Genomic DNA, 22,184 nt, shown 5'->3' with positions numbered 1-22,184 from the left:
TCCTAGCGCCGCCAGTAAACGCTTTGAGCGCATCATCAAAGCATCAACACTGTTGCACGTTTAGCCATTTCCTCATTGACTTATGTTGATTGTTTGTATCAAATTACTCCTGTATATGACAACAGAGTCTCTACAGCGGCCAAAAGTGTGTAACTCCTTCGAAGGAAAAGCAGAGAAGATGCAAAAAGGTAACATAATATGTACTAAACATATTAGAGTGACTGTGTCTTCACTTTTTATTTCCCACGTATATGTATGCGACTCATTTTTATGTGTGTGCGGGAGGAGGGGAGGAAATCATTTCAGTAACCAAGGCTGTAAAATCAATAAAAAACAGAAATGATTGTGAGCCATCTTGTTTATTTGTGATTTTACATCAACAATGGCGGGGACACACAATTCCGTCTTTCACATGAGAAACACCAGGAAACGAGCATATTGTTAACATCAATATATAACAAGACGTACATAAAGATTATATTCAGTGCAAAACAACTACGCTATGTCACCAGCACATTAAAATAAAAATTCCCTTACTTTAAAATCCTTGTAATTGTAGCAGGTAATATACACAGTAAATGTGCGTTATAGGCAGTTTTAGTTGTTGGGGAAATAGCTTGCAATCGAATCAGAGCGATGCCAGAAGTGAGGAATATAAATCCAGCAAAGGCAAAGCTCTGAGTTTAGGTAGTGCCGTGGTACAATCTCAAAACTGTTTGCTTGGCTTTGAGCTAATTGTCTTCCCAAGACTCACAAATTGTCTTCAACAAGTGTATATTGTATATTGGGTAAATGCTACATAACTTAATAATATAAGGTTGATACAGAACACTTTTAAAATTAAAACCATATGAAATCTCTATATTCAGAAATCTCTATTGCAATTCCCCCAGGTTTAGGTAGCATCAAAGGATTTCAAACGATTGCATTTCCCTGGTAATCCTAGAAAAAGATGTCTGAGGAGCTAATGGCTATCTTTGTCTAGGCCATTCACATGAAAACGAGTAAAACAGTAACAGTAACAATTAGAATAATAAAACTTGTGGTTTATACACAGGCCGTTAGCCAATGTAACTGCTGCAATGATGGTTGAACACTTACTACTAAGTTATAGGCCTACACTCTGAAATGACGTCCATGTTCTTTTAAATGTATAGGCTATAATCTATTTACAACACAGGTCGGCGTTGGTCATGTTTTGATCTTATTTGGCTATGCTTTTGATACAGGTATTATTAAAAGCAAATTTGTAAAACATTGCTATGCCATTTTCCATCTAACATGCGTTTTTAGTTTTTTGCAAGGGCGACTGTTCTATCAAAGAAAGTGTGCTACAAGCGTGTGTAGCTTCTACAGAAAAATACAAATGCAAATCATGTTAGGATAATGGTGAGACGGGAGAATTTTGTCTATTTGTGATATGAGAGGGATTCCTGTTCCCTCTTGACAAAATGAAGGGATGGTCATAAAGTTGACGCTCTCTGCCTCCGTGTGACTCTTCCTCTGTTTATGGGACCTCTTTTTTCTCTTTTTTCAGCCATATAACCATAAAAAGGACCATAAAATCACTCCTTGGTCTCTTCTTTCTCTTCCGCTTCTTTCTCTTCTGCTTCTTCCACTTCACCGTCCTCGTTTCCTTCTTCCTCGGCCTCGGCCTCGGCCTCGGCCTCGGCCTCGGCTTCAGCCTCTCCTCTCTGACCCGGAAACTTGTCTTTGTTGTTCTCTTTTTTCCATTTCATCCTCCTGTTCTGAAACCAAATCTTCACCTGCCGCTCGGTGAGGCTCAGGGCGTGGGACACCTCGATCCTTCTCTTGCGGGTCAGGTAAGGGTTGAAGAGAAACTCCTTCTCCAGTTCAAGAGTTTGGTAACGACTGTAGGTTTGCCTCCCATTCCGTCTTCCTGGGGCTTGAATGAAATAAAGCCAGAGGTTAGCTGGACTGACCACGGTCCCCCATAAAAAAAAAATCATTGCGATGACTTATAATTAATTCAGCATTTGCTTCTTTCCCCTCCGCATGAATACTAATCGTCCAGCTCCTTCATTTAGCTTCCATCCTTTTTCACATTTACTAATAATGAGTGGGGGAAGTCCAAATCTGAAGTTTGAGATGGGTACATCTATTAGTCTAGAGTTTATATAAGGTGTGGAATTTCTAAAAGTAATTCTATTTTTCCACGTATGTTTGTACTATTTACAGATATGTCTGCAGGAGCTGGGACTTTTACACCCACTACACTAAAGACTTACTGGGTGAGTGTGAAAATATACTATATTTATACATTTATATAGAAAAATCAATTATTAATTAATATGTCTGTGCATTAAGGCAAATGTCCTAAAGTGTCACCAGTTTATTGATTCAGAATCCTTACAAACATATCAATATCGTATTTTAGATTAGTATTTAAACTACATAGAAGCAGAGAAAAAAAGCATGGTTTTCCTCACTAGCAGCAGGGCCTATACCAGCTTGGTTCCGATTTTCAATCACACACACTCCCACACACACTGAGTGGCACACACATGAGGCAAATAAGACGAGGGGGGAAAAGTATGAGAAAATAGAGGTGAGATTAAACTGCCATGTAACAACAGAAGGGGACAGACTATTGATACATCTCTCTGTGGGCAGATACAAATTAAGCTTACACCTGTGTGAAGTTAATGTAGCCTGATATCCTGAACAGAATGATCCATGAATGGAGGGTGTTATCTACAAAGCCCTTATGATTATGGCTGTATGAGTCTGAGCCACGTTAGGCCTGTGGTTCAAATTACCCCCAAACCCTTAAAACCCGGATTCTGGATAATCGGGGCATGTTGTGTTTCAGCTAACTCTCCTTTCACTCTGCACGCCACTGGTGTGTGGCACCGTCATATTTTAAACTATGGCATATCCCTCCCTCCGCCTTGTGCATTCAGAGTTTGTGAAATATCTTATGACAACGATAATTGACTTGAAAGAGGTGGTGTCCTGAGCTGTGATCAGCAATTCGGTGTCTAAAGGCACGTTTGAAAGCAAAAATTCAGCCCTGTATAGACATGTGCTGCAGAGTAACAGCTGCCCGCAGTACAGGTTGTATCTGCCCCATCATGTTCCCTGACTTAATTCGTTTTTATAGTTAAGAGACACACTCGTGTATACTCAGGCATATTTAGCACACATGCACATGCACACAAACACATACACACAAGCAGACACACACACACAAACAGACTCACACACGCGCACACAGGGTAACATATAAAGAATAGGAAATAATTGTACGATTCTGACCGTGGGGTCTCATCCAAGGAAACATAAGACTGGGAGAGGTGTTTTGATTTAAGTGGCCTTGTCCGTCTCCGGGGTTAGAGCTGCTCGACGATTTACAGTCTGGGTATTGCGCTAGGCTTGCGTCTTGCTGGGTACCATAAAGCGTTTGCCTCGGAAGGGCTTCATATCCATAAAATTTCGTAGCGTCTCCGTGGCAAGCCAAAGCGCAGGGGTTTTGCTGGTATCCGGGGTTGGTGATCCCCGTGGTCCCGTGGTGGAAAAAGTCCTGCACATGATGGGACGGGTGCTGAAAGCCCGGTGCGGCTGCTCCGGGTCCGTACACCAGCGTGTGGCTGCGGGCAACGCTTTGTGGAAACCTGCAGTCGTAGTAAGTTGGCTCCAGTGACTCGCTGCCTTTGTACTTAGAAAAAAGAGGGTTAACAAAATAGGAGCTCATGTTTAGTTAGCATCAAGCAGATGGGCTCTCCCGCTGTAGAATATCTCCTTTAGGATGATGGCAGCCTTTTGTTTAGGGTCCCAACTCGCACAGCGCGCACAGGCAGACAAACCGGAACTAGGAGAAACGCTGCCCCTTTGGACAATCTACGGCAGCTCACTCTCTCCGAGCCGTTCCTCTCATCGGATTTCTCTCGCAGTCGTGAGTGGTGTTTTTTTCTCCAGGTTTCGCAGGCTCAAACCCGGCTCATGGCATGTGCTTTGGATGTGCGATTGCTAAGGTTAAAGCTGGCTTGCTCCACCGGCACAGTCACAGACGCTGCTCTTTTCTTTCTTTTCTTTTTTTTAGCTTCCCACCGAACCACCCCCACCACAAGCGCCCCCACCCTCCTCCACCCCCACCCCTTCATCTTCCTACGACCGGTCAGACGTGGGCCCTACGTATATCCACCTTGAGAGGATCTGCACTAATCATAACCAACAACCCGAGAGGCTTTAAATATGATCAATGTTATGTTTATCGCAAAAAGCTTTGTTATAAGCTGATCAATGGAGTCGTGGACGTGTTAAAATATAAAGAATATGACACATGGTACATTTCCACTGTATAGACAGATGTTATAGTTCAGCTTGTTGTCTTTGCATGGGGGTTATGAGGTATATAAAGCAGAGAAAGCTCCCTCTTTAAAAACGGATAAAGCTGTTATGAGTGGCCGTTTGCCCTGTCAGGCTCTACTGAAGCTTGAACACTAATTTCCAGAAAATATTTGAGCTTTTATGGGCTCCAGGAGGTCAACATATACCATTTGTGAAGTTCATAAAAACCGAAATGCTACATAAAACACGAGAAATACAAAAGCAATACAACATTGAAGCTGCGACATCAAATTAAAAAGAATGTATGAGAATAAGACAAAACATCGTCTTCGTGTAATCGAGTGAAGGCCAGGGAGAAACACTTGCACTATGCGTAGTAAAATACCGACACACGCAAATATAAACACGACCTGTGAATACTGGGTGCCACTTACTGACCCTGTAAAACCGACGAGGATAAGCAGTAAATCTCCCACGTGGAGGAGTTCATAAAATTTTACATCGGATGTTTAGCTACTATGAGCGCGAGCACAATTCCCAGCCCAATACTTGCATGGTCTCTCGCTCCAAATATACCAATGTGGTTTTTGTGGGGTTACTGACGTTTTATACACATCATCGTAAAATATGAAAGGCGCACTGAGCGAATTTATAGACCTTTCACACTCTATAAATATGCAGATTGCCAATCATTGTTACACATTTCTTGGGGACTTTGAGCTACAGACGTCACAACCGACACATTAGGGACATAAATGAGCAGGTAGCTGTTTTTTTTAACACACTGTGCCATTACGTTGTGGCAATTGGTGTGTATAATTATATTTTATTATCAGTATTTTATTATTATTGTATTGTAATTAATATTGTCATTATTATTATTGTTATCATTATTACCATGTTATTGTGTGATGAATATTATACATAATGATGTTGTTGTTTCTGCTGTCAGTGTTGTTATTTGGGGTATTGATGTTGCTGATGCAATTGTTATTAAATTCTATATATATTTAAAATTGCTTCTGTTTGTTCATCAATTATGTTATTGCTAATAAGTTGATGTATGTATTTGTTTTTCCACTTAGGTAGCCTATTTTAATTGAGTTATTATTTTTAATTTACACCACGAAAAATAAAACCAACAAAAACAAAATATAAAAAATCCAGACAGAGAATCCGAACACATTATGCCGTATGAACCCATCTAAATGCAGATATTTCTGCCCTTTGTCAAAACTTAAACCTGTGTGGGAGAAATTATCGTATGTTTAATAGGAACACAATGGGCATGGTAAAAAAATAAAATACCGCAACATCTTAATTAACTCATACATTTAAGGATATTGGAGTTGCTTTCATCAAAAAGGTGACACAAACTGAAATAAAAATGTAAACTCATCAGACAGAAACAATTTAAAAATAAAAAAATTAAATAAAAAATAGAAGAAAAAAAACCGTTCATGCAAACACTATATTCCTAACACAACAACCATCTCGCTGCATTCCAGAGTGCTGCTCTGTGGCCTATTACACAAAATGCGGTGGGTGACCAGATCTGTCATTTTGTCATCGATAGGTTCCTCTTCATTTTCAGCCAAGCCACAGAGCTGAAAAGAAGCCCTTCAACACACCGACTCTGCTCAAGACATGGACCAACAGCGTCATCTAGTGTTCACATGTGTCCCTAAACCTGAAAGAATCCACCAATAAAAAAACAATTGTGATGTAAACGGAAAGGGTCTCCCCATTTGTCCAAACCTTGTATGTATCACGTCTTTTTTCCTTAAATAAAGCAGAGGGAAAGAAGCCGTTTACCGCCACATCTGTAACTACATGCCTCCAGTCTCCTCTGTTTTACAGCAGGCTTGGCATTGTTGTGGTACTGTATCTGTTTCCTGTCATGGCCGCTACCTGCTCTCTAAGAGATAACAGTGCTCCGCAGCACTCATATTCATGCACAATAACTATTGACGTTTTCCCATCTAAATGTAGGCTAATAGACCACTCATGTGATGAAGTGCAGGGGGGTTGAGGCTGGCCCATCAGGAAAAGTCCCCTGAACGGTGCACAAGACTCTCCTTTGAAGGAGTCCACCACCACCGTCCATTAAAACCATAAAGTAATTTAGCCCAGACGTCTAGCCAGTTAGTCGAGTTTGCTTTGTTCGTCTGCATTTGAGACAAACAGCCGAGCTCCAACAGGGGCTGTAAAACTGGCATTTTTGTCCGAGCTGGGCGGAAATGCACTGGATTAGGCTTTGAAATTACAGCATCCTGTCCGTATTGTTTGCCACCACAAAAAGGCAATTTAGGCCTCTCCCAGGAAACAAATGCGAGACTTGGGAAATCGTTTCTCACCTTCACACTCAAATGTTTAAATTTAGTCTCAGATTCTCTGATCGCTTGCTTGGCGAACGTAGAAAGACGACCAATCTATAAAATGGTTTAGAAGTTAATTCATTTAGAAAAATAGCTCATAGCAGTGGTTAATATTTAGAAACGAATACGTTCTCGGAATTGTGACAACTGCACAAATCTTGGGTACTTTCAAAACATATAGACCATGGAGCGATACAACAAATACCACCTCATTTTTTACTGTTATAAGAATGTATTGTGTACAATATAAGTGAACTATATTGCTGCAGACCACCCATATTAGTAAAACCGTAAACAACAGAGCAGAAGGAATTATTTGCTTTTTTCCCGCTTTAAAATACGGGCGCTTGTGTGTGTATTTTGGTGAGCGTGCACATCATATGTACAACTGTAAATGTACGTGGCTGAGGTTTAAAAGAAAGCTAATTAAACCCCTGATTTAAAGCAATGCATTGCTAAATTAAAACAATGTTGTCTTGCTGGCTGTGCTGCCAACGTTAGGTGTTCGACCTCGCCATTATTTGCGGTGGCACAGCTCATTTAGGCCTTAGCTGTATTAGAGGAATGTTAGTCAATTATTACTGTTAGTACTTAATAAGGAGGCATAATTACTTAGCTAACTTCCATCTGTTTGCAACATAACCAATGATGATTTGGTAACTCCACTTTCCTGCAGTTTTTAAATCCGTTAAATTTAGGATATTATTGAAGTAGATCTGGTTTATTAGGCCCTCATGCAGCCACGTGTGCCAATATGCGTTTGGACGCCAACATGAGATCCACAATGAATACAGCATACAAGCACTTAGTGATTACGTTTATATTTGCAGAGGTCTATATCTACAGTCTATAATTAAACTCGTAGGTTACAATCGAAAAAAGAGATGCACAAATACAGCAACAACTATCACAAAAATACAAGACAGACAAGCCCGATAGCAGATGTTCTGTTTCTGTACAAAATACTACACCTGCACGACAACGTATACAAAAGGAATAAACATGAAAGAAAACATTCACATCATAAATTATGGGTTTGTGAAATTCAAAAGAATTCAAGTATTCTCTTTCTTCAGACAGTCTTAAACGTGTCCAAACTGCACTTGTATCATTTTTCTTACAAAAAAAACATCAAGGTATTTCGAAGTGAAAGCAGAATGTAATTGTCTCTTTTTTTCTTACATGGCGGACACTTAGATGTGCACTGGAAAGTAACAATCAGCATCAAACTGTCTCGAAGTTAAGGTTAATACAAAATCCATCAAGGTGACAAATATGAAGAGGAGAGGGAGATCATCGTGTGTTTTGGTACATCTGTGCTGTCCATTTGACTAGTGGATATTGTGGTTGTTGTGTGACTGCAGTCCACTTTATTGTTCTTTTCTGTCGTTCCTTTCTTTGTTCATTTTCTTCATCTTCATTCGCCGGTTCTGAAACCAGATTTTGACTTGCCTTTCGGTCAGATTCAGGACCCTCGCGACCTCGAATCGGCGGTCTCTAGTAAGGTACATATTGAACAAAAACTCCTTTTCCAATTCGAGAGTCTGGTACTTTGTGTACGGACATCGCTTCTTCCTCGTGGAGCGAGCGTGTATCCAATTTGCCACAGGGTTATCTGCAAGTAAAAAGCATAATAATAATAAAGACATAACATATAGGGGCGACACATTTTTAAAAACTGAAATAATGGCTGATGACTACCACATTAGCGTTAAGCATTTAGAAAACGTGCCTCTGGATTTACAGCTATTCTATCACAAGGTGCTACAATTTAAATGGAGGTTCAAAGCATAAACAAGTTTGGTGTTCAAGCTAAACTGAAAGTAAACATTTTGAGGAAAGAGCCTCAGCCTCAGACTATCCAACCCTGCACTGATTTGCTTCCTTGTCCCCTTGACTTGTGAGTAACACCGTCGTAAAATGCTCAATGCGCTTATTCACTTTATTGGCCCATAAAATGGCCCGTGGTTCAAGCCTTTACAGGTCCGTGGTGAAAGTCCTCCAGTATGTCCCTACATTCCTCAAGTTGTCTCGAAGAGTCATGTGAATTTGTTTTGGACCCAGAGAGGAGAGCAACTTTTCATATGTAACTACATGTATCTCAATATTATGTGTGTGAAGAAAAACTTAGGGATCAAATAGAGCCTAAATGTGGCTTTTCCACATCAGACAGGCCTACATAAGAAAAAAGAAAAACAGGACTAAAAGTCGGTTTATAGGGCTGCATGAGCCGTGTGTAATGGCACGGGGTCAAAATATGGTCGTAAAAATGCACCATAAAGCATTTACTGATGAATAGGATTATTTCATAAATCGGTTAAAGTTATTTGCTTTAATAAATGCTCATTGCATGTTTTAACATGATGCAACAGACTTCCAAATTCAACGTCTTCCTGTAGTTTTGAGTCCATGTTTACAACCCCGTCTGGTTTTATAGCCCCAATATTAGCCTAGTAGCGTTTGTCTTTTATAGTTCCTAAAGCTTTCCCCTTAGCAGAGGCGATTCTGGGCTGAGCAGAAATGGGAAGATGAAACGGCTTATAATTTATCTTTATACAGGACGTTAAAATGCCTTTAAGCAAAAGTAGTTGTACACAGTCCCCAAAGAAAACTCCCACCCGGTTGTAAGAGACTGCAGGAGCTTGAACTTACTCGGATCTAGCTCCGGCTTCTCGTCTTTATGTTTCCCTGTAGCCAGGAGCTCCGACTCGGGAGAGGGGATATTCTGCGGCGTCTTGTCTCGCATGTCAGTGGATGAGCAGTACAGATAATCCGTGTAGGTCCGTCCGCTGGAGCCAAGGCACTCGGCGGCTCTGTGCTCCTGAAAGGCGTCGGGCTTCAGCCCATAGTGCCTGCTGTTCCCCGGATAGCCATGGAAAGGCACGGCGCCTGATATCGGCTCCAGCCATGACCGCACATACCTCGAGTCTGTGCTTAAGTGAGGTTGGTGACTGTATGGATGGTAAACCACTGATGACTGGGAGTGTACAGGGGTCCAGGATGTGGAGAAGACGGGTGGCTTGGGTGCGAAGCTGCAGGAAGGATAGTCAGCACACTCCGGTACTAGGGACGTCGGACGAGGGCCGGCTGGGTGCGAACCGGGAGCCGAAAACCGAGCTGCAGCCAGGACATCTTCGTTTTCATGGTTGATCAAAGAGTCCACATAATAATTACTTATGGGACCCGTGGTCGACATGTCGAAGCCTCCCTGACTCTTTTACATGCATCCGATTATTATATGGAGTGTATGTGTACTTTTTTGTCGAGCCATAGAACAATCAAGGCAGGTAATTATTTCTCGACGCTTCCCTGGCTGCTATTGGCTGACTCACGGACACGTGATTATATTTACCCCCACAAAAATTGTACAGTGGATCAATGCGCCACTTATCCTGGGATCTCAATGCACATAAATCGGATTAAAGAATGTGCTCTTTTGATCTTTCTCTGGGACGTATTAGAGGTAACTTCATCAGATATGTTTCTTTATACAGAAAACGTGTCTTTGTAATTGTGGATCTTTCTGTAGACGCAGTACAGACCTGCGCACATTACAGCTAAAACCGAGCAGGGCACTATTTGATGGTGTAATTAATCTCTGTCTGGCAAAATCCGTAGCCCCGTGTTATTGCAAAGGGTAGTATTGCAGCATTAAAGTGTTTATTGAATCTTTGACGTATTTTATCTTTATCAAAGCAGCAGCAGCACGTTTGAAGTGAAGGGTTTATAACGTTCTGGAGATGTCTGTTTATTTGTTGATAGACAGAGAAGCCATCACAGTAGCTAGACTAGACAGACGAGAGAGGGACTCAAAATACATCAACAATTAAGTTTGCACCGTTTTAACGAGGGCGCAACAGACCAACCATATCCTATAGCATTTACGGAGATAAGAGAGGAGGGGATTCAAATTCTTGACAAGCAGCCCACTACAGCGGGTTATATTCGGCTAGTGACCGTCCATGTTTTCATGCCCATCTATAAATTTTAACGAGGACCATTTGATTGTTCATAAACGTGTCGTTAATAAGACTGCATCCGAGGTCCTCGCTCAACATAAAACCACCACCACTTTATGCATGTGCAACAATTCCTACATAAAAGGCTGAAGCCAAGAAAGAGAAGACTGCAGAGGGCAGAAAAGGTTCGTTAAAGGGCTAACCAAATGAAAGATTTCATTACAGGGATAATGTTACTGTTGCATCACATGGCAGAAGTTTACCGTTTGCTCTGCGATATATTTGTCAGTTAGCAGGCTGTGAAACAAGTCTGAACTCATCTACATTGTTGCAGCGACACAGCAAATAATACATACTAATATGAAGAATCATGTAACTGAAGAAGTCAACACAAATTAGACTATATGACAATACTATGACATAAGTACTGAAACTTGAATGCACATGTGCAGACTGGATACGGCCGATAACAACATGGCTGATGCATTAGTAAATCTTTAAAGCTGCACCATTTGTGACGTGGTGACTTTGGTGCAGGAGTGCATTTGTACATTTTTGAGAAAAAGGTGATGCCTGTAATTGTAAGGACTTTTAATAATATGTGGATGCATGCATGTTTTTGATGTGCTGTGGGCTATTTATTTAGCGACATGTATGAGGATGTGCGTAATTTCTGTTTTGAATTAACTTTTTTTTCAAAAGTGAATTGAACTATTGCAAACTTTAACATGTGGGAGCTAAATATAAGGATGTTTAGACCTGCAAAAGTGGAATTAGTGCTGCCGAACAAGCCGCACTTTAATCTGCTGGAATTAACTGAACTGGTAGGACTGTGTTCCATAACAAATGTTTAACCAGATGACTAAATCAGAGGCCACATTTTTAAATAAATGCTAACTTATGACTGATAACGTCGCCTGCAGTGCATCGGAAAATAGAAATCAATGTCGGATTTTAAAACAAGTCTTCGCTTTGTCATCGTCAAGCTTCAAGGATCCAATGACGTCACTTATTAGTCTAGACTAAAATAAATGATTACGCTTTGAAATGTACTGATATAATACTCAATATGTAGACTCCATGGCGCATAACTGTAATCAGTACGCCTTGGGAAGTGCGATGTTTGTCATGGCCGCTGAGTTCAGATTCAACCATGAAATTTAAAAGGCCAGACGCCAGACCTTAACCCGGATAACGCCAAACGGCGTCCTGGTGAGTGCTGATGAATGCACAAGTCTGCGGCGAGTCAAACATTTCCCCACATGTATACAGAAATACAGCCGTTTAGTAAAATTATCGTATCTTAAATTGAATTTGTCAGCAGGTTGAAGGTCTAATTCCACATATTCTTCTGCTGCCATTAAAGCAGAATTAAAAAGTGCTTGGTTGCCATTTATTACCGTAACGTATGGTCATATAAATACATTATAGCTGGTATCTGTGTCCAGAGTAATCCAATGAATAATCTCTTGTATTGTATTGTATTGGGAGCGCTTGTTTGTGTGTCCGTGTCTGCGTGTGTACTGTCTGTGCTATGAGTGAAGATTTTTTTAAACAATGTATCTAATCCATGTTTGTTGTGCTATAATAAAAATGATTGCAGCATTAAATATTCATTTGTTGTTGTTTCTTATTTCAGGCATTTTTGTCTTTACCGTTGTCCTTCCTGAGCACAAGTGGAGTTGCAAATAGACCATTCAAGACTAAGATCATACCGTCTAACAAATGCATCTTTGTTGCATCGCCAAGCCTTTTCATATTTAAAACCTTTTCACATATTTCTTAACGTTTTGAAAACAAAGCCTACTATGGTAAACAAAAACAAGAAGTTGTGGTTTGTCAATTTCGTTTTGATGATCCCGTATCACCATAAATGAAAATAAAGATGATACATCGATAAGTAACACACGATTAGAAGGATACAATTGATGGTTTGCTCTTATTAAATGGGCTCTATGTTCGTCAAGTCCATTTTATTCAGGGTAGTCCAAAATCACAAATTTGCCTCTGAAGGCTTTACAGATGTACAACACACGGCGAGGTTATGGAGCATATACTTTGTGTTTCCATCTAAAAGGGATGTACTCGATTAGTCCTAAATCTCTTGCAAATTATTTTTAACAACTTAATGACGCTAACAATGCTTGAACGTCATCCCGCCACAGTATAAACCTGACTGACATTTCTCAGTCACATGGTTCAGTTTTCTATTCATTCAAATCTAAAATATGCATCAGAAAACTCAGACGACAGGCCTTTCGGGCTGATGTTCGCATGGTCACAGCTTTACTGAGGAGGACAATGTTTCTGTTTTAGATTTACGTTATTTATACACAGCTTTGAGCCGCAATACTTCAAGTGGACGCTAACAGACAAAGACATTACAGTGATAGACAGTCTGTACATCACGCCGCCGCAGTGCAGTGAGGCTTCATATTCATTTGAAATAGTCGAAAAGCAAGTGTTTAAGGACCTACGCCTTTAATTCCATACCAACAGAACACTTTAGTTCAGGGTTTGCTTCGCCTTAATGTAGTTCTATGGTTAAAATGCAGAGAAAATGATAACTAGCATATTGAACAGGGAAGCTTCAATTAAGATCACGAATCTGTCCGCCAGTTCAATAACAAGGCCACACCTGACTGGCAGATGATGACAGGCTGCAGATTACTCTTTGTATTATTCAAATCATCAAACAGATAGAAGTATGTAGCCAAACAGGCTAATTATCAAGATCAAATAACTTCCTTTGCATGTTAATTCAAGATGATCCATCTTCATAGCCAATGTTTTCACTTCAATCACATCCAGATTGTGTCATTTCTGGGTGGATGACTCACAGACGAACGATTCAAGGCGTTGAAACACTGCTGTCTTTTATCAGACACGTACGATCGCATGCGCTGTGCGATACAAGGATGAAGGCACATTATGTTTTGTCAATCATGAAAATATACTAAATAAATTTTCCTCCCAGAAAACGTCACAGCACACAAGAAGAGTACCGTTGCCCATGAACAAACAAGCTTTTCCGCCCTCATAAATGGTTGATCTAGAAAACATTTGGACCATATTATACGCGCTTAGTCAGCATATGAAAATTTCAAAGGGCATGTTATATTATATTCATAACGACCCATGTGCAGAACAGAAGGCAGCCTACTGCACAGCCAAAAGTTACTGTGTGATCAGAAAAGCCACAAAATGATCCGCATTACCTGCAGTGGACAGTCGGACAATAGATAACTGCTGCATGGTTTCATTCAAACACGCCTATTTATTATAAAATATTCTTTATGAGTGTCCCATAAACAGTCTTAAATCAAAATTCGTGATAAAATCCATCCGTTTTCAACAGACATGCATGTTCTGTGACATTTTGCAGATCAATATATATTGATTTGGCCCGGTGCACTCAACACAGATAGACCACATTTTGTATTCTCGTCCTGTAAAATATTTCTTGGTTAAAAATGCGAAGTAATTAATATGGAATAATGATCCTGATCCCATGATTTCAAAGAAAGAAAGAAAAACACCGTTGTGATATTTTTGTAGCCTAAATGTTGTTTCTGCATATACAACTGAGTTCATTCAAACCACGCAATGCGGATACAAAATGTTCCCAATTAATAATAATTAAAAAGTGAGTTTTATATCATGAACAATATTCAAAAATAATAAAACAGATGAAAATGTTCCAGTAAAGGAAGTCCATCGTCTTCTGAATTGAATCTTCAAATAACTTTATAACGCGTTATAACTAAAGCACGAGGAGCACATTTTCGTATATACCTCACAAGAAAAACTTAAAAATATACGTCAGGAAGGAAGAAAAAAAGAGAAGGGAAAACCTTTAGCATATTTGGTTCTTGTCTGATCATGCCAGTGGCAGTAACACATCTTGAGCTGTCCTAAGGAAGTGGCTGACTAAAGCCTTCAGTTCCTGTGCGCCACTACAAAGTGAAATAAATTGCTTTATGTGTATATGGTTTAAGGGTGAATCTGTGCAGCTCTCGGGGCTGTTTCCAGCGCTGTAAAGTCTTTGTCAGTGATGCATTCCAAGGGAGACGCTCATTCACTGAGCTGAATGAAAATGACTTTGGATTCCAGACTGTCTCTTCCAGTTGCACTACCGCCAAAGGGGGGAGGGGGGAGGGGGGGGGGGGGGGGGACCTGATAAACACTGGACTGGCTTACGGACAAGATGCTGACCCTTCCATAAATAAGTTATTGTGTTTGTCTTGGATCATTTCTTTCTTGAATACCTATTTTCCTGAAAGGCCCTATATCATTCGCAGTTATAAATCAATGATTAAATTGATTACTGGTATTAGTCAACACATCAATAAAGTTAGGCGTATCCTTGTGATGGTTAGTGGCTCACTGGCGGGATATCGTTACAAACTAATTATGTTATATGTAACAGCAATAAGTCAAATAATTAGGTGCTATTGAAGCTTAGCTTCTCCAAACTGTAAACTATAAAACAACAATAAGAGCAGGTAAAGTATGAAATGGACAAGTGACGTTATTTAATGCACAAAAATAATGTTAGCAGGAATTTCACTTAACTTCAGTTAACAAAACGTGACTTCCAATGGGGTGACTGCTGTTATCATTGTCAGTGTTCTTATGTGTGTTCAAGTTTGTGGAAAACATTTACTTCCAAGGTAAGAATTATACGAGACCATATGTATATTTTAATGTTAGGCCAACGCTCAGTATAAAACGTTGAAGCAAATTGGAGATTGTGATTGCACGGAATAATTTGAATAATTTCAAGAAGCCATGTGTTAGCATTTACAAGAGCAAGACTTAGTATCCTCATATCAAATGTCAATACGCATCCATTCCCTGTCATCGACCCAGCTTCATTAGTCAGATATATGAATGAGTCAAATATGTCTATCTATCTACTGGCATCTATCCATCCGTCTGGATTTAGATGATCATAAAGCAGCTGAAACCACTAAACCTAAGCAGACAGTCAGTGATGACAGATGCAGTATAACGCAGTCTAAAACTTTACCCCACGTTGTTTATAACCCATTCTCCTCCTGAGAGCCTCAGAAGGTTTTACAGCCCACCACAAAATAACAGCAAAGAAAGAAAACGTCTCTGTCCAAGGTATTGCAGCTCAGTTCATTTACAATGCCATTTGCGGGGACCTGGGTGACTATTGGGGGTAATTCAGCGGAAATTGTGCCCTTGATGAAGACGAACTGACGTAATCAAGACAGTTTCTTGTTGCCGAGCCAGGAAGCCAACCCCAACAACATGAAACTACCTAAACCACGCTTCAGCTTCGCGCAAAAGGGGTTAAAATCCATGGAAAGGACAATGCATGCAAAAGCCAAGAGAGGATTAATACTATTCAGCACAAAGAGAAAAAGGCGAGTACCAACACAATAAAACACAACATGCTGTAGGGCTGAAATCAAGCTACTTTCTAATAACTGCCTGTAAACAAGTTATATAGCCCGATGCCCATGACTTTACTTGTTTGCTCATGAAAAAATGTGTCGGCCTTAAAGTGATATTGTTCTAATTCCATAAATAGCGTTGTAGCAGCAGCACAGCAATGTATGCATCCGTTCCAAAGAAGCAAAACTTCAGAAAAAAAGTGATTAACTAGAAACAAAATGAAAAATAATCATCAAACAGCATTTTGATTACAGTGACAAAGCAAACAGAAATCAGCGAAACGCTGACTGATCCACAACATATAAACTATCGACGTGTGCAGACGTGCACAATGCGTGCCACAAGAGCTGTCAAGCAAGCTCCCCCTGACAGATGTTCCATACTCTCCAAAACAGGAAATAAAAATATTACGTAACATTTGAGTCCTACCTTCACTTGCCTCCTGCAGTCGCCTTCCCGGTGCGTTCAGTTATCCACGTGTTTGCCGTGATGCCTGTTGTTATTATTGTTCCTGCAGCCGTCGCGGCCGCTGTCCCTTTTATCCACCATCTTTCTTATCTCCTACTCCCATGAAGCTCCATTATCCCGGGCGGAGGCAGCTGCTCCTTCCAGCCCAGCGCCTCGGCCGGATCCTGCACATTGCAGTCTCTGCTATGGATTAGCCCTCCTCCACACACACCTTTAAACGCATCTTTACTGCTGCAGCACATTATATTTGCAGATCATAAAATCCACCCCCAACGCTTTCCAGGGCGAACCTGACATTATAATTTTATGACCTTGACTTACTGTGGTCACCTGGATAATATTTAAATCAACGTTATGGTCTCTCACTTCTATTAAAACTGCCATGATCTACTTCTCTCATCTGCAGTGTCTCTCCCTCCCTCTCATTTGCACCACTATGCCAGAGGAAGGACAAAGTTGGTAATACCTTTCCATTTACCCCTCCTTTTACTGTTTAGGAATCGTTTGCGATTGCATGGCTTAATATTGTCGTGTGCATGCACATTGTACTGTACGAATATGCCACAGCAACAGACACCAGCGAAAAAGCTGCAAAAGGGGCTAAACATCCACTCCAGCTCAGCAAAGTGAAACTAAATGCCACGAGTTATTTATAGACCGCTTTATATTGCCTCCTCCTTTCGTTTGCTTCATGTTGGATTATAATTATCAGTTCAAGGTAATATCTCAACGTCCCAATGCTCCTGCAAGTGTTCACCTCGAACCAAAGTCTGCAGGTAGCAGCGTTGTATAGTTCATCACGGAAGGCACGACGTGTGTGTATGTGAATCTGTGTGGCGTGCACAAAGACAAATTTGATAAATGATAATTCAATGCATTAAAAGATGACACGTGCATGTCTGTCTATCTGTTATGTCCATGCATATGTGCGAGTGCGTGTATGTGCATGTGTATGAGTGCATGTGTGAATGTGAACGTATAGAAATGTCTTCAGGAATAGTTATATACTGCACTGTGCTCCCTTCCTCGGCTCTCCCTGTTGAACTTCTTGAGCTTCATGCGTCTGTTTTGGAACCAGATCTTGACCTGTCTGTCAGTCAGGTTGATACTCCGACTGATCTCCAGGCGGCGCTCCCGAGACAGATACATGTTGAACAAGAACTCCTTCTCCAGCTCCAGCGTCTGGTGCTTTGTGTAGGGACACCGTTTCTTCCTTCCACTTTTGGCTTTTAACCAGCTTCCCGTCGTATTTTCCGCGGATAAATCAGCTACCGGAGCAAGAGAAAGACAACAATGAGCAACTGTGGCCACATCCGGATCCATTTTGTACAGAGATCATATGCAGCTTCATAACCTCTATTTAATACACTCGATGCTATACACGCCCATATCGCACATGCATAGCGCTCATCTGGATCAAACAGAGTAGCTTAGAAAAAAACAGTTTTACCTGGGTATGGACTCTCCGTGATGCACTTGAACAAATGAACAACGCTGAACATCCCACCTTTGGCCACATTCTCCTTCTGCTCGCAAATTTCTTTTGTGTGGTGTACAGCGATAATTAGATCAAATCAAACTAGGGTGTGCAGCACTTCTTTTGTCTGTGGGACCTCAGACTCCCATAAAATGTTATTAGCTTTGCACACCGGAGCCAAATCATTTATTCGGAGGTCCACCCCAAAACAAAAGGGGCATGAAACCACATTTTAAAAAATAAAAAAATAAATATATATAAATAAATAAATAAAGACAAAGAAACACGGCATGTCAGTGATAGTAGGGAAAATCACACTGCTGCACATTCAGTTAATTTCTTGATTAGGTTGCAGACTCTTGGGAATAACGCCTCTTTTACGCGCACGCGCACGCAAACACACTTACACACACACAATGTAAGTTACAGTAATAATTACCCTAATGTGAACAGTCGGGGCCCACATTTAATTATTACCCAAAACATTTAATTCAGTAATATGGGATTAACAGGGCACACACACACACACACACACACACACACACACACACACACACACACACACACACACACAAACACACCACAGGCATGTCTATATCCTCTAATTAAATTAAAATAAAACGAGCTTGTTGGTCGTCATGTTTGAAGCTAACTCCATAAATAACGCCGAAAACTGAAACAAATTTTAAATAAGAGCTAAAGACAAACGGCAGAGGAAAGTACAATAACATCAGTTGGAGCTATAACATTAATTTATTAGGGGCATTATATTATCAACAATAACAATACGTATTATACTATGTGTGTGTATTTAACACACTATTAACTGAACGTTACCGTTTATTTAAAAAAAATCGTTTAAACTGTTAATTTACTAATCATATTAATAATAATATTTGTGCATGGTTTTGTCAAACGGAAAAAAACAAATTCGGTTAATTCTTATCAAGCTGCCGCTGTTAGCATGAAGGATATGAAGGATACTATTAGGCTACTCAGACGTGCATTTTCACTTTAAATTAAATAATTTTGTTGGAAAAAAACTGGAATGAATTATCCCGAGTTATCGTTACATCGACGCAGAAAGGTGTAAATGTATTTATGATAAATAATTTAGTGAGAAGTGTTCCCCGAGTTTTTTAGTAAGCCAGGGTATTAGCACAAAATGTTTTCAACTGTTGAGCAAAACCTTAGAATTGTATGTTGGCTAAATACCACCATTTTGGGGCGTAAAATGGTGCTGTTAAAATGGTTATGTCTCACAATGTGAATGGCCCGTGAGAGAAAGAGATAGAAAGTGAAGTAGTGATTTGTATGTGTGTGTGTGTGTGTGTGCGTGTGTGTGTGTGTGTGTGTGTGTGTGTGTGTGTGTGTGTGTGTGTGTGTGTGTGTGTGTGTGTGTGTGTGTGTGTGTGTGTGTGTGTGAGAGAGAGAGAGTGTTTATTTCAATGATAACTGCCCATCTCATATTCTCACATTAATGGAAAGGTGTTAAATGCCACAGGCACCATAACCCCAAGCGAGGCTGTCAAATGCCCATACAGCGTTTGATACAGCCCATATGACTGCCATCAAACACAAGTCTGCATTATTGGGTTATGACACAACACACCGTGCACACACTGATAGAATAAATGCACGTGTGGTAGTCTGCAAGTTTTCTGTGTATGCATGTGTATGTTTGCATGCATCAATGTGTACGCGCGTGTGTGTGTGTGTGCGTGTCAGGGAGGAGGGGGGGTAAAGTAGTCGTCTACCTTTTAATTGCCCGTCCGGGTTATCTGAACAGCTGTCACTCTTGGCCTTCTCTTCCTTCCTGTTCTGACTCTCATCTGTCTTTGAAACCTCACTCGCTGTCTCCTGCGCCGATTTATTGCAATTTGTCGTCGATTCTGATGCTGATTCAACAGATGTCGCCAAGTGGGTCAGAGAGAAGCCGGAGGGGAACTGCTGGTCGTCCTTCTGCGGCCTCTCTCCGTTGTACACCTGGAAACAGCCGCTGGACGAGGCGGTTTGCTCAGGCCGGCAGCTATTGTCCCCAAGACGGATGTAAGTGGCCGACTCTGTTGTCTGCTTCCCCTTATTGCTGTCATCCTGATAGAGGCAACAAAACGCCTCCTCTTTGACGTTGCCCACTGGAAACGAGCAGGGTTGTAAACACTGGGCAACAGGTTGTTCGTCCCTACTGGTTTTGGAGCCCGGGGTCCATGTGGCCGGCAGGTAGGGCGCATCCTGGAAGCCGCTGAGCGGAACTCCGCCCGGAGAAACCTCGTCTCTTTTGGAGAGTGAAGCTGGTCCTACCTTGCCAATGTTTCTCATCACTGAATATCCGTACTCTGCAGCTGAGTGGATGTACATCCCGGGGTTGCTGGAATAACCCTCACCCCTGAAGGAAGATGATCCTCCCATTAAAGAATCCATCAGGAATTTACCGGGAGCTATATTATTCGGACATGACATTTTTTTGCATTTGGCAACACAGTAGTCGATTGGTGAGTTGCACTGCTCTGAACTACGGGATTCCTCCAGGAGAATAACGACAGTAGGATGCTGACATCTTTTGGAGAGGGTGTAAAAATATCAGTAACATAATTATGGATGCTGGGAGACATGTCATGTGATTTTCAGACCAATAGCGGCGTGGAAGTGGCCTTGATGCTCCAGACTGACGTGACGTCAGCGCGGTCAAGTTGGGGAACCTGGGGGCTTTTTGGTGGAGCAAGAGTGCCACCTAGCGATCGAACGTTAGTTATGACAGCAGGCCCACGCCAGGGGGAACAAAGGGCGGCGGCTGCAGCAGGATTTTTTTGGGCACTACGTGGCTTTTGAGTATTTTGAATCGGTTTCAGTCCAGAACTTCAGATGTTTGAAAGAATTTAGTTGATTGAGTCAAAGTGTGATTTCCTTTCGTCCTGGCACCAGCGCTGTGGAGAAGACGCAATCGAGGAGTTGCCATAAGACAGAGTTCATTTTGTGTGTTCTTTTTGTTTGTTTTCGTCGATTTTCTTTGTTGTTGCCACCGATTTGGCGAGGTAAGCTCTACGCAGGTGTGTTGTCCAAAAGAAAATCTGAAGAGAGATGCAAACTTCTTTAAGAATTTTAAACTGGAAAAAAAATGTCTAAAAAAAAATTGTAGACGAGGATTTACTCCTTGACCTTGTGAAAGTAGGCTAAACATTAAAACAGTCACTTGTGCATTTGACCGACTAAACTTAAGATTGTGTGATATCTTCCGAAATGCAGATTTACAGTAACACATTTCATACAGTAATTACGAAAACCTTATGCCCCGGTCAGGTCTTTAATTTGAAACCTCAGATTGTTCATTTGCATTTTTCTAGAAATCACTTTACCACTCCAGCTGAATTACACCACAATTCTTCCAAAAGCAAACATATTAGATCTTTTTAGACCAATTAGCCTAGTTAACTTGGGCCAACTCATAAAGCCGCGTGTGACAGTTAAACTAGTTCTCTTCTTGAAATGAGCAACTTAAATATTAACTTGACGATGGAATTTGTTCGCTAGTGGATGGTGCCTATGAGGAGATGTATTATATTGGGGTGTAAATGGTACAGAAATGGTAACCCATACGTCAAGCATGTTTCTTTCATCTCTTAACCGTGGACACAAAACATCTTACAGCCTAATAAATTATTCATTGCATACCTGAGCTATTGTGACACACAATCCTGTTTTCGAGATGTTTCTTGTTGATTCACAGGTGCTTTCGATATGTTATCTGAAATTAACAGTCTTGGCGTTTTCGTTTTTGTTAATGTTTTTATTCTGTGTGTCAGAAGAGCTGGTGTGTGAATTAAGTGTGGCTCTCTCAACAAAGGGACTATTATGCAGAGAGACGTTCTTTTATGAAAAGAAATGTTGATTAGTCTCAATTCGCCTCTCCTCAAAACCATTCAGATGTCGTGATTTGTTTAAATGTGTCTTGATCAGGTGAAAACTTAAAAATGGTAGATATTAGTCAGTAGTAGCAGCCGACTCTGCTGCAGCCGAAACCAACAATGATATTTAGAAGGAAACATGAATCACACAAAATGAGTATAGGTTAAACTCGTCATAGTTACAAAACCTATTTAAAACCTCTCAATTTAAACACATGAGAACACTAACGTCATTGCGATGTCGCATACCAACTATAAAATG

General features: G+C 40.8%; 3 protein-coding genes across 5 annotated transcripts; all 3 read right to left on the bottom strand.

The window, feature by feature from the left end:
* Positions 1–957: 957 nt before the first annotated feature.
* Positions 958–16,754, bottom strand: hoxc8a (homeobox C8a). 3 transcript variants are annotated; one of them, XM_076096167.1, is made up of 3 exons: positions 3,280–3,715; positions 2,469–2,471; positions 958–1,906 (listed from the first exon to the last, which is right to left on the bottom strand). In XM_076096167.1, the coding sequence occupies exons 1-3, from the start codon at positions 3,713–3,715 to the stop codon at positions 1,566–1,568; spliced, it is 780 nt and encodes a 259-aa protein (XP_075952282.1). In that variant the 3' UTR covers positions 958–1,565. The 3 variants fall into 3 exon arrangements, 2 of the variants coding, with proteins under 2 accessions (XP_075952282.1, XP_075952275.1); XM_076096160.1 differs by lacking the exon at positions 2,469–2,471; XR_012955764.1 differs by lacking the exons at positions 2,469–2,471; positions 3,280–3,715 and adding an exon at positions 16,505–16,754 and having other exon boundaries at positions 1,774–1,906.
* Positions 7,522–9,885, bottom strand: hoxc9a (homeobox C9a). Its single transcript, XM_076091094.1, has 2 exons — positions 9,342–9,885; positions 7,522–8,304 (listed from the first exon to the last, which is right to left on the bottom strand). The coding sequence occupies exons 1-2, from the start codon at positions 9,883–9,885 to the stop codon at positions 8,060–8,062; spliced, it is 789 nt and encodes a 262-aa protein (XP_075947209.1). The 3' UTR covers positions 7,522–8,059.
* A 531-nt stretch (positions 16,755–17,285) lies between the features above and the next one.
* On the bottom strand, positions 17,286–20,497 carry LOC142954885 (homeobox protein Hox-C10a-like). Its single transcript, XM_076096187.1, has 3 exons — positions 19,778–20,497; positions 19,640–19,642; positions 17,286–17,811 (listed from the first exon to the last, which is right to left on the bottom strand). The coding sequence occupies exons 1-3, from the start codon at positions 20,478–20,480 to the stop codon at positions 17,534–17,536; spliced, it is 984 nt and encodes a 327-aa protein (XP_075952302.1). The 5' UTR covers positions 20,481–20,497; the 3' UTR covers positions 17,286–17,533.
* Positions 20,498–22,184: the final 1,687 nt, after the last annotated feature.

The sequence above is a fragment of the Anarhichas minor genome, unplaced genomic scaffold (assembly GCF_050575085.1).
Source record: "Anarhichas minor isolate MPS153535 unplaced genomic scaffold, ASM5057508v1 ptg000003l, whole genome shotgun sequence".
NCBI lineage: Eukaryota > Metazoa > Chordata > Actinopteri > Perciformes > Anarhichadidae > Anarhichas > Anarhichas minor.
Note: the sequence above shows the minus strand (reverse complement) of the source record. Positions and strands in the feature narration are given on the sequence as shown.

Bases quoted from the DNA above. Each gene is read 5' to 3' on its own strand.
- hoxc8a (XM_076096167.1), bottom strand. From the start codon at position 3,715: ATGAGCTCCTATTTTGTTAACCCTCTTTTTTCTAAGTACAAAGGCAGC.
- LOC142954885 (XM_076096187.1), bottom strand. From the start codon at position 20,480: ATGTCATGTCCGAATAATATAGCTCCCGGTAAATTCCTGATGGATTCT.
- hoxc9a (XM_076091094.1), bottom strand. From the start codon at position 9,885: ATGTCGACCACGGGTCCCATAAGTAATTATTATGTGGACTCTTTGATC. The intron at 8,305-9,341 runs GTAAGTTCAAGC...TTTTACTTGCAG, and splicing joins GAAGCCGGAGCTAGATCCGA to ATAACCCTGTGGCAAATTGG.